At 45.0% G+C, this 11715-nt stretch overlaps 1 protein-coding gene across 1 annotated transcript in view; it reads right to left on the bottom strand.

Moving 5' to 3' along the window:
* Nucleotides 1–7304: 7304 nt before the first annotated feature.
* MACROD2 (MACRO domain containing 2) overlaps nucleotides 7305–11715 on the bottom strand; it is a gene marked incomplete at its 5' end in the record, with an annotated part of 83763 nt that continues 79352 nt past the window's right edge. Inside the window, one exon of the mRNA XM_009704984.1 lies at nucleotides 7305–7366. Within this exon, the coding sequence (XP_009703286.1) occupies nucleotides 7305–7366 (62 nt within the window). The remainder of the gene's footprint in view (nucleotides 7367–11715) is intronic.

Here is an 11715-nt window from a genome sequence, read left to right as displayed (position 1 = left end):
CTACCACTTTGACACCTCCCCTTCCAGATCTTGTTTGGAAACCTGGCCAGCAGCAACAGGACTATTAATTAAGGACAGTTTATCACTCATCTCACCCTAGCAGACTCACCTGCTCTTTGCCTAATCCACATCATCTGGACAAACACACATTGCTGTGAGGGCCTGAGAAGCCTCAACCACCTGCCCTTCTTCATCCTCCAAAACCAAGGAGGTTTTCCTCTCAACCCCGTGCTATTCCAAAAGGGTGGGACTTGCTCCTAGATGAGAGGTGAATTTATTTTTCTCCTTTTAAACACCTACACCTGCTGTAGACAAAAATATTCCCTTGCAGCAGAAACAGGCTACAGCATGGGGAAATGGGGTACCTCCTTCTAGGCTGTACAGTTCTTAAGGTACAGCGAAAAGAGAGTTCTTGACAAACTGAATCCAATGAGCTGCTGTGTTACCGCTGTTGTACCGGTATTACTCTCTCTCAGGTTAGCTCACTGCTACTAAGACCATACATGACAGCTGAGTCCTGTATCCAGCACAAAGGCAGGTATGCCACGCGTCTCCTGTGCCTTGTCCTCTTTAATTCAGCAGTCAAAGGGTTGCAGGCAAGGAAAGGTCAAATTTCAGAGAGGGAATCCATTTGTCGGACAGCTTTGAACACACAGAGCCAGCCTCCTAACTTCAGTTATCAATGATTAAATCCTTGGCCTTGGATGAGAGGAGTAAGACAGGGTCGGGTACATGTGTCTTCACCTACACCAGTGCCACCTTCCCAATCTTTGCAATATCTTCTACCTGATACGGTCTTGAAATAAGTGACCACAGACAGGGCAGATAACATCTAGCATACACTGTGTGTTCTCTATTCTACCTGGGGATTGCATATATACGGGCGTATTCTTGGACAGATGATAGATGCTGAGGATTTAGTACTGGCACAACTGCCAGGATGGGTTTTGTAGCATCTCTGGTGCAGCGATGGGAGCAACCACGCAACCTCTTCCCCTCCGAGCTGCAAAGTCCCCATTCTCACCTTTCGGTGATGCCATCCAAAAAAATCCCTCCAAGGTGTCCGTTTGTCACAAGACTCCACCACCAAGTGAACAACAGATTTAAACGAGGACCCGGCTGCATGCACTGGTGATTGCATGTTCAAACTGTAATGTGCCTCTCCGACAGCTGGAACGACCGCTGCACGATCCGCACGGTTAGGAGGGAACAAAGGCGAGAGGCATCGCCTCATCTTCAGGACAAGCTTTATTAACATTTTGCTTTAACAAGCATTGTAGTATGAAGGCATCAGTTCTTTAAGTTTTCCAAACACATGGCACAGACAAAAGGAAAAAATAACAGACTCGGAGGCAAATTCAGCATGTAAATGACAGAGTAACAGAAGAGGCATGTGTTAACCGATACAGCTGCTAGGCCATCTATTAGAAGACATTAGAAGCAACAGTCTACATTTCTTTGCATTGAAGTAAAAACGTATTTTTGGATCGAGAAAATTACCTTTTTAAATTTTTTTATTTTTTTTTAAACTTTCCTTTATATCACAAATGTCAAGGTAAGGCAAATCCTGGATGAATCATATGATAAAAACCCCTATTCCCCGAGAAAATAGATCCACATACTCTGTTAAGTTTGTCATTTTAAAAGCAAAGCCGGCATGCACTGCATATAGAGAAAAGTCTCTTTTTTGTTGGTGTGTTTTTGTTTTTTTTTTTAATATTTTTATTCAAGTGCCTAAAGCAGAACAGTGTTAATTCACAGAGAGGCTTTCTTAGTGCTTTATAGAAAGATTGACAATTAACTGCAGCGAATGTGTGACCCATTATTACCAGCTATGTCTCAAACATCCCCTTTGGATGTTTGTATGGAAGGAAACCCATTCATCATCGGAGCAGTCACCAGCCCGAGGAATATTGTGCCTAACGGTAGGGATGAGCATTTTCAGACGTAAGAGAAACGCTGATCAAGCAGAGCCTGATACTTTGTATGCAAACATCAGCACCAAAGGGCTGCGATTCCCTTTATGCCACCTACTGCAAATGCATTTCGGCTTTAAACCAAAATCCTCGACATAAATCCCTGTGAGGAGACTCTCGGTCTGATGCTTGCTCTTCTACAAACCGAGCTTGCCTGCATTTCTGCAGCTCCAGCAAGCGCGGCAGAGACTGCATCGAGGGGCATGGGTCCAGCCTCGACTACTAACTGGGTGGAAGAACTCACACTGCCAAACTATACTCACTTTATGACTAGCAAAAAGCCCCAACTTAAACCAAAACCCACCTGAAGACAGACAGATACGAACGCGGCTGCAAACTGTCCTGTAAGGACTTAACTGCTGCGTTTCCTTGCTTTACGCTTCCTACCTCGGCTTCACCCTTTGCCGCTGCAACCTTGGGTTCATGGTTTCAAAGACTCGCTGTTGTTCGAGGACCAAGGTTAAATGAAAACTGCAATAAAATTACTGTCAGGGATTAGAGAGTGTCTAATGTGACACATCTTTGGCGTTAATTTTTTTTTTTTTAAACTATCCATCAGTCTTCACAAGGAGTTTAAGGAGTCTCCTTGCTGACCCACCACAGCTCGGCAGCCAACCTCCTACGAGCTCTCCCTTGGGCTCTCTCGCTAAAACCGAGGCTGGCGATGGCGAGAGGGACATCGGATACGTGGCTAATGGCAGCCTACAGCTCTGTTAACATTGCCCGTGAGCGAGCACGATGGAAACAAGAGCAGAGCTACATTCAAGGGACCGGACACTCTGTTGACTGAAGGGATGGCAGCTCTGCGGAGCTCGGCTCACCCCGGCTGAGGACCTGGTTGCCTCGGACCTCCTCGCCATTTTGCACAGCTCAAAGTTGAGCTCGCCGAGGTCACTCCTGGCCCTGCGGAGCTGGTTCCCTCGCTTACCTACATGGAGGGAGCCCTTCGATCCTAGTCTTTTCACAGCGACCACACAAAAGGGGAATTGAGAGGAGAGATGCCCGATGCGTTTATTCCCCTTCCTCCCGAGGTATTTATCCACTCCTGCCCCACCTATTACAACAGGCCGTTTCAATCAAAATCACCCGTTACGGGAAATATACAGAAACATATGGGATGTGCACCACGTAGAGGTACTACCCGCAAGGCCTCCCACTGCAAAACTGCAATCGGCTGGAAACAAGGTGAAGGAACAGCAGGAGAAAAAAAAAAAAGTCCCAAAAGACACATTTTGTCAAGCATGACCTCAGGGATGGGAGAGAACAGCAGCAGAGACACCTCAAAGGGAACAAGGAGTCCCTTCAAGGGCGCTCTGAGGAGAACAAAGGCCAGAGGAGTGCTATCTAGCAAATTTAGGTAAACTTAGTGACATTATAAACCCAATTCATAGGCTTCTGTCAGCTCATTTACTCCTTCCACAGTCGATCCAATTCAGGGTTATGCATCCACCGATCTCCGGGACAAAGAGGTGACAAAGCAGCTCCCTGAGATCTTCTCCAGCACTAGTGTCACCTGGGTTAAAACCCCACAGGAGCCAGCACATAGAAATACTCTGCTGATCCCACCACAAGCAAACATGCCAGAGCCACGCACAGGGAGACAGAAGGCTGCCTTTCTAGGGGCTACACTCTCTGGGTGAAATCTGGGGCTTTTCTTGTTTTCCTTTCTAATCCTCGTTTATCCTGACGGCCTTCTGAATGACCCTGCAGCTAACGGCAGCCATCATCGGCCACAGCCAGTGCTAGGTGCGTTAGGGCCACCTTTGACTCGCTGTCGCACCAGCAGACACTGCTCTAGCTGGGGTAAACCCAGATCACAGGAGATACGTCTTACCTTGTTTTTTCCTTTTCTTTTGGCAAGCTAGTAAATAACTATTGTGGGATTCCTGCATATTTTTTTGGGGGAAAAAAAACCCAAACAGAATCAATTACTTTGCTTAAAATTATCAAATTACTATCAGCAGCATTCTAAAATACAGTTTGCAGCACATCGCACCCTGGACACAGGTTATGTGCTCTTCCATTGAGTGTATTGTCTATCAGTTTTGGTTACAGTATGGTTGGGAAATGTATGTGAAACCCTTTTGTTCCTTTTCTAAAAATTTCAGCGCAGCATTTGCTGGCAGAACAATTAACATATGGTGAGACATTCTTATCCAAATAACTGTTAATTGCTTTTTTTAAAAAAAAAAATCAAAAAAAGAATTCATGCATATGCAGTAGAAAATATAATGAGGGTTCACACAAGATACGGTGTGAAGCTGTTAAAAGCCGGGAGCCATATTTAACGATGCCTTGACGGCAGAGTGCCTACCATCCTCTGTCACTTGCAGGATCGAGGAAATATCTGTTGCCTACCTACACCCGAGGGTCACACTTACGGCACGGACTTTGAGGTGCATGGAGCTAACTGGAAAAGAGCAGGACTGATCTGGGGTGCCGGCTGTTTGAGGCCACGCGGGTTATTCGCGTGTAGGACCCGCAGAGCGATGTGGCACAGCGTAGGCTGGTCACGGTTTAGCTCTCCCACGCCAGAGAGAAAGGCAAAAGGCAGAGCTGTGGGCGATCCCGAGGCATCGGGATGATGGAGTTAATGCGCAAACTCTGCTTCCAGCACGGACTCAAGGGAATCTTCTAGCAGCCAGGGTTCAGACACGGTGACCTGCTGGCGGGTGCTGGCGGGAGCTGCCGATCGACAAGCCTGGAGGTGGGCAATGTGCAGGGCTGTCTCTATCAATATTTCTGAGATTTTGGAGCGTCTAGTCTTTCAAATCCCTAGCACAAGGAGGGTGGTTGTTTATCAGCATGTGCGGATTATAATCCTTTGTGGCAGTTCATGTTCTTGAAGAAAATCTCTGTTTATATCCTAGGGAACAGCTTAACAACAACAAAAAAAGGAAGTGGGGGGAGAAGAATAAATTGGCTCCCACAGGTTGCCTGCGGACAGTACCATAACTGGGAAAGAAGATAAAGATGCTAGAAGAAAAGGGGTAGGCCTGGAAACAGGCTACCGATGATACGATGCAGAGGAAAAGAGACCCGATATAAGACAGGGACTCACAGTTCAGAAGAAACTGTTGTAATTGCAGGGATAATTGCAAAACATTGTTAGAATTGGGAAGTTATGTTTCTTTCCAACAGGCTTACAGAACGAAATGCAATGAAGAACAAAGAGAAATTAAAGCAAAGAGTCATTTTCCCCAAAGCTCCCTCCCTCCCAACCCGCGGAGCATATCTGCGTGCTCTTTTCTGCCAAGAATGATGCCGTAGGATGTCATCAGCGCCTGGCCGTTGGGTTTCCTCAGGTCTCTCTTCTCCTGCATCTTTCCTTGCCGCATCAGAGGAGAGAAAAGGAAGGCAGTAGGTCTTATACTATAAGCTAACCAAAAAAAAAAAAAAAAAAAGGCAAAATTTCAAATGTCTGCACAGAACCCAGGTCTCATCTTTCTAACACAGATGTCTGCAGTTTCTCTTTCTGTCACACGTGCAGCACGCGTGTGTGTCACACGGTTTATATATAACAGCCGCTATTATCTCCGTAGCAAATTGACTGTGCTCATTAGGATTTCTTGGTTTTCCACAGCATCATGCTACCTAGCTTGATATCAGAGACCCCCAGCTCTGGTGGGTGCTTCAGTGCTAGACCACAGAACATATGTTAAAAACAATACATTAAAATACTAAACATAGTAAGCAAAGGGACCTCTTCGGCTCTGGAAGACCCTAGGAAGACCCTCTGAAGTTTAACAGGCTGATCAATCTTCTCCGGGGACACACTCCTTGCAATTAAAACAGCAGCAGCACGGTGAGGAAGACTTGGATAGAGAGCTGCAAAGGATTTGATGCCTGCTTCTAATCCTGCGTATGCCAAAAAAATGCTGGGCAAGACATGGTGCACCCTGTCTCGGGCCCCTTTGCTTCAGAAAGGCAGCAGCAGAGCCAGGTCTTGCAGTGGAATGGAAGAGATTTATTAACTGATTGCCCATCGTGGTATTATTCCTGTGAACTCTGCCTTCGTAAAGCAAAAATGACTCCAGCCCGAAACATCCAGAGATACTCATTTCCATGGGAAAATGCAGCATGACAGACAGACTTCTCGCAGGCCCCCGGAAAGCAGTAATAATCTTCAGATACATTTTTTAAACTGAGGAAGGGTATTAACCTTTCCATGTATTTTTAACAGCGAGGATTTCATTAGTTCCTCTTCCTTTTTTGATTGAGCAGAACATACAACCAGAAGCTAGGGGAGGGAGAAGGAAGAGTTGTGGAAGCCGTATTCTAATGGCAAAGGCACCTTCTAGTTTTGCTTCAGTACTTCTTACCAGGGACCCCATCAGGCCTATTTCTCACTCCAGCAGTACAGCAGCACATGGTCTATATGCCGACAAGGACAAAGAGCTACGCTCGGTAATAAGACCTTGTTTTTAAATCTCTGCGATACAGCTGCCGCCGTTGTAAAGCTGCTACATTTGGTCTTGAGCTACACGAAACCCCATTACAAGCATAAATAACGCATCTTGCTGTATATGATGTTGGCATCTCATGATAACCCTACGTCAAAGGAAGACGTGCGCATTAGCGCTTAAAAACTACTTTTGAGGGAGAAATAGCAGCCCCTTCTTGTAATTGGGGATGAGCCTCGGACTTCTGTCTTCCTGCCAAATTATTCATTTTTATGTAGGGGAGAGGCTGTTTATGCCTATGACAAACTCTGCCGCAACAACCACCATTGCGCGCTCCTGCCATAGCACTATCATTTAGCGCATAAAGCCATAAGAAGCTCGAAAAGGCGGCAGAGCTGCAGAAGGCAGCTCGCTGACTTTGCCTTGTTTTTCAGCGGTATCGCTACAAGTGACGTTTGGCATTGCAGAGCCAAGGGCAATAAACCCCTCGTGACGTGAACCTGTTGTTCCTAGAATACAGATCATACAGAACTGAGCTCGGTTCCAACCGGTATAAATTGCCTGTCATTTTCCTAAGCAATGCCAAAAATTGTTCACTCGGTTACTCTTCTGTTCTTTATCTCGGTGCTGTCTTGCCTTCTGATGATCTAAGACCGTGCACTGCCTAAATCCATTACAGTTGCAGGCTGCTACTATAATATTTACTTGACAAATCAAGTCTACTGGATATTTTCATTTTTTGGTGTAATACTGGCCATATTAGACAATTTCTTTTCCTTTGTATTATGTGTATTCTGTCTTCCTTTTTTTTTTTTTTTTAATAAAATCTACCTTTAATTAAGGTAATTTTCAAAGCAAGTTTTCAAACAGAAACTGAATGGAAAACAGGGAGGGGAAAAAAGCCATAAAAGGTCTTACCTGTTACTTAAGCTTCCCTCTCTGTTTCCGTAGGATCATTTATACTTTCAACTTGACTATTCATTTCAGCTGAAAACAAAATGAGACAGTCATCAAATTGTATTCATATACTTGTTAAGTTTATTACGTCGAGTAATAACCACTTCTAACCCAAACGGGACATCCGCTGCATTAAAAATTCTACGCCGTAAATCTGCAAAAAGGTCTCTTAGGCCAGCCATCCTAACCTGCGGTTCCACGGAAACCCCGACGAGCAGTCCTGCCAGGGTGTAGGCTTCAGCATCACGAGAAACGCAAGCCTCTCGATCTAGATTTTCCTTTTTGTCCGCATCCACCCAGTCTGACTTTGGTGCCCAACTGAGGAGCCCAGGTGAAGAGCTCAATGACTCTCCTCTGTCTCTGTAGGCCATAGGCAGAGATATAGGTATCTCCAAAGGGTGATTTAGAGTTTTGATGGGCGAAGTGGTCTCAACCCTCCGATTTAAACATCTGCAGGCTTCTGACAAAGTCCCCGGCAGGACTCGGGGCTGAGCTGTAGGCTGAACACGGATCCATCTCCAGTTACAGAGATGCTGCTCCAGGTGTCCTTGAGCTGCAAATTGCTGGAGCCTAGGAGAGGCTGCAAGACTATACTTCTACACACATCAGTTCGCTCGTGTACTATCCATTTACAGAACCCATCTTTTTTCCCTTTTTTTTTATTTTATTTAAAATTACTAAAAAGTAGGAAATAATTTAAATAGAAGGTTTAAACTCATTTCAGCTTGACCTTTGTCAAATATATCATCTAAACGATGGCAGGTGTGATCAGTCCTATCTAGGTTAAATATAAAAGGGTTACTTCAGGACGTGCATTTTTAAGATTAGTATTTCTTCTGCAATGAATTTGAATGAAGACATTTATATTAAGGCCTTTTTTCTTTCTTTAACCTTGCTTTATGTTGTGGTATCAACTGCAGACTACAAGTTATTTGACATGGGTGATGGGGAAAAACCTCAAACGTGAATGGGAGATTTGGAAACTAAGGGAAGATGGGAGGGGGAAGGGGAAAAAACGCCAAAAATCAATAACTATGCGACTTCCAGCCAGGCCGTGTGATCTAAATCAATATCATGTCAATACACCTGTTAGGGTTTTGATGAATTATTTGTAAATTATTCATCATCAATATGCTGAAGAGATACCAAAACAGCTTCCTGGATGTATGCAATGAATAATAAGAAAAGTATCAGCTTCTGATTACGGAGCTCTGATGGACATCACATTTAGCGATGTTGTGTTCTTTCCCCACATTTGCATAGCAAAGACAGGATGCTTCATAAAAAATCATTAAGGGAAGGCTGCTGCACGCTGACAATGTGTTATGCCGGCCAGTTTCACCGGCTGGGTTTTCTGAAAATACCATAAGGCTTCACTCACATTTTACAAAGATCTCCTGCAAAGTAACGCATGATTTGAAATCTGTGGTTATGCTCTGTCAGCATCCCAGATGGGTACGCCTCCTTCCCCTTCCTTTTCTTATGGCTACGAGCAGTTGACCCCCGTCACGCCAATAGCACATCACATAGAGGGGGTCACAAATCGCAAACTGCCCAGCAATGCTTTAAGGGCAATTTAAAAGCACGGAAGAGTCCCGGCGGAGGCCTGGGACCCAAAGCCCCTGCCAGTGGGGAAGCAAGAGGAATCACCGAGTCCCACTGGTTTGCAGTGGATATGGCAGCCAGGTATCCTGTATCACCGGTGCTAAAAGCATCCGTCGTGCACGCTGCAGCAGGGAGGTGCCTTGCAAGCACTAAGGCACCTGCAGGTTTCATTATTAGCTTTTTTCCTCCGTGTTTGTAACTAAGCTCAGCTCTTTGCGTTAACACTGGCAGGGGCAGGAAGATCTAACCGAAGGATAAGCTTCTGCAGACCACTGGGTGAACCCCAACAACAGATGTCACTACGACACTGCCTACACAATCCTCTATATTTAACCAGAAACTAACACAGCATCGAAGCACCCTACCGCAAGAGCAGATGGAAGAGCTGCCACCGGCTACAGCGGGGATGTGACTCACAGCCCTCGTTGCCTCCCAGCATGAATTAGTGTCAGAACGATGTCGTTAGCCCTGGGTGTGCTACATCCAATCACTTGGCTTTGCAAGCCAAAACTGGCCTTCTCCCGGCTAAACAGTGTTTTCAGAGGTGTTAAACTGCTAACTTACGTTAGCCGTCTTTTTGCACCTACCGTAAAACGCTACCACAGCCAGCAGCTCAGCGAAGCACCTGAAGTTCAAGGAGGCTGCACAGCTCCTAAATTCAGTCTTACCTGCTCCCTCTTTTGCAGTTTCACACAGGGCTTTTTATGCCAGAAATGGACATTTCTGTGCAATGGAAATGGACATTCCTCTGCGCTCTTCCTCTGTTTCCCCTTAAATTTTGGCCCATTGGGGAAGACCTGTCTGCACCTCCTCTCTCAGTCTGTGAGCTGCTTAGCAGCTCCCAAATTATGACCAGGGAAGGATTTCCCCTCAAAAGCAAGCAAGTTCCCTGCAAGAGGAGAAGAAATAACCCAGCAGATAGTTGACATCCATCAAAGCGCTGCAGTTGCTGCTGACCCAGGGGATGTGCGTCGGCAGCAAGGCATCCCGCCTCTCCCCTGCAAGAAAGCTACGTGCTTAAAGGTCAGCTAGCCAGCGGTCACAGCATAGCATCTAAGTAGAAAAGACAGGCAAACGGGAGCCTGGAAAACCAAGTTTAGAGTCGTCTGCAAGAGAGCAAGTGCATTTCCCCACCCCAGGATATTATGCTGTAGACCTGGATGGCAGATGACACAAAAATATTACCATCTTGATTTAAATAGGAGCTTGGTTGGACTCTTACTTGCAAACATAAAGTATCTCTTCAGCCACTTCCTAAACAGTGCTTCCCCCTTGCATCCACAGAATTTGGCTATAGCACACTCGGCTGTAACTCCAGGCTGCCTAGAATGAAAACTATCTATCTTGAATTCAACCCGCTGTGTGGTGATGACACACGTGCACCTCTTTACTTGGTAGTTACTTGTTTCTTGGGTATTACATCAACACCATAGAAAGCACGAGGGTGTCAGCTGTTGAGACCTTGCTTTTATATTGCTTTGGTGAATCACGGGAAGGTCAGGTTGCTGATGGCGCATTCATCAGCCTGCACAAGATTATAAAAAAAAGGAAAATTTCAGGTTTGACGCTGCCTTCATCTTTGTCTATTCTCCTATTGTGTCAGCAAGTCAGGATGCAGCTTTCCACAGGCTTGACATAAAAAAAGGCGAATGAGTAACACCATTATGAAAGGAGTGAAGAGTTTGATCTGCCTAATACCAGCTGGAAACTAACACCTACCTTAGTAATCTTTAAAGCTTTGGCAGTGTTTTATTAAAAAAAATAAAAATAAAAAATTAAAAATGGCTACCAGCTGGGAAACACTGTCAACACTGTCTAGGAAACCAATCACTGAAGGTGGGGTTTGTCGTCATTAAAAAATACTAATCAGCAAATCTGTCCCAGGTACAAGGAATTTAATATCCAGGGGTCTTCGCCCTGGTGACCGATGGAGATTGCCAGTAGCAACCGGTATCTCTGAATACACGTCCCTATTCCGGCTTACACGCGTACCCTCTGACAGCTTTCCTGATGGAGAATCACGCCCAGCTTTCAAATAATAGTAATTTCTGAAATAGATCACTGTTATGGCCCTGCCCACTAGATGAACCAATATTGAGATCCACCTAAGCTGTCTAAACTCTCTGCATTTCTAAAGCACTTTTCGCTGTGACACGGTACATGAAATTAAAACACAGGAGCTGGGCTGCCAAGGGGTACCCGGTGATATATGCTTGTGCTTTCAGCTGTGAAGTGATGAGCTCTCCTGGGGCAGAAGGAAGGGAACCAGGGGAAAAAAAGGCAATTTACATAAAAATTACTGTCAAAGGGAACCTTTTTTTTTCCTTTTTTTTTTTTTTTTCAATCTCAACTAATATCCAGTACATTTAAAAATTTTAGGCTTTTTTTCAGTAAAACTTAACCCTTCAGACAAAACAGAGCATGGGGAGTTTGATCCTTCCTCTGTTCTGATTTTTTTAAACACATAATATATGTCCACAAGAAAATGCACCCTGTAATATAATCCCAATAGCAACTTAAGCTGTAGAGAAATGAAGACTTCCCTGAACAGCAGAGTACTTTCCTGCAGCCTTAGCAAACACACTTTTCCTGTCCTTTCCTATAACTTAGAAAGTTCACAGAAAAAGAAGTTATGAGATGAGTTATATGTAGAAGACCTTACAAGATAAGCAAGATTTGAAACAAAGAAACCTATCAAGATCAAAATTTCAGAAGCTGCCAGCTGATCCAGCTGTGCTGCACTACGGCACACATTACAAGAGCTATACGATCGC

This window comes from Cariama cristata, unplaced genomic scaffold (assembly GCF_000690535.1).
Source record: "Cariama cristata isolate BGI_N322 unplaced genomic scaffold, ASM69053v1 scaffold17047, whole genome shotgun sequence".
Lineage (NCBI taxonomy): Eukaryota > Metazoa > Chordata > Aves > Cariamiformes > Cariamidae > Cariama > Cariama cristata.
This window is presented reverse-complemented; position numbering and strand designations above follow the sequence as displayed.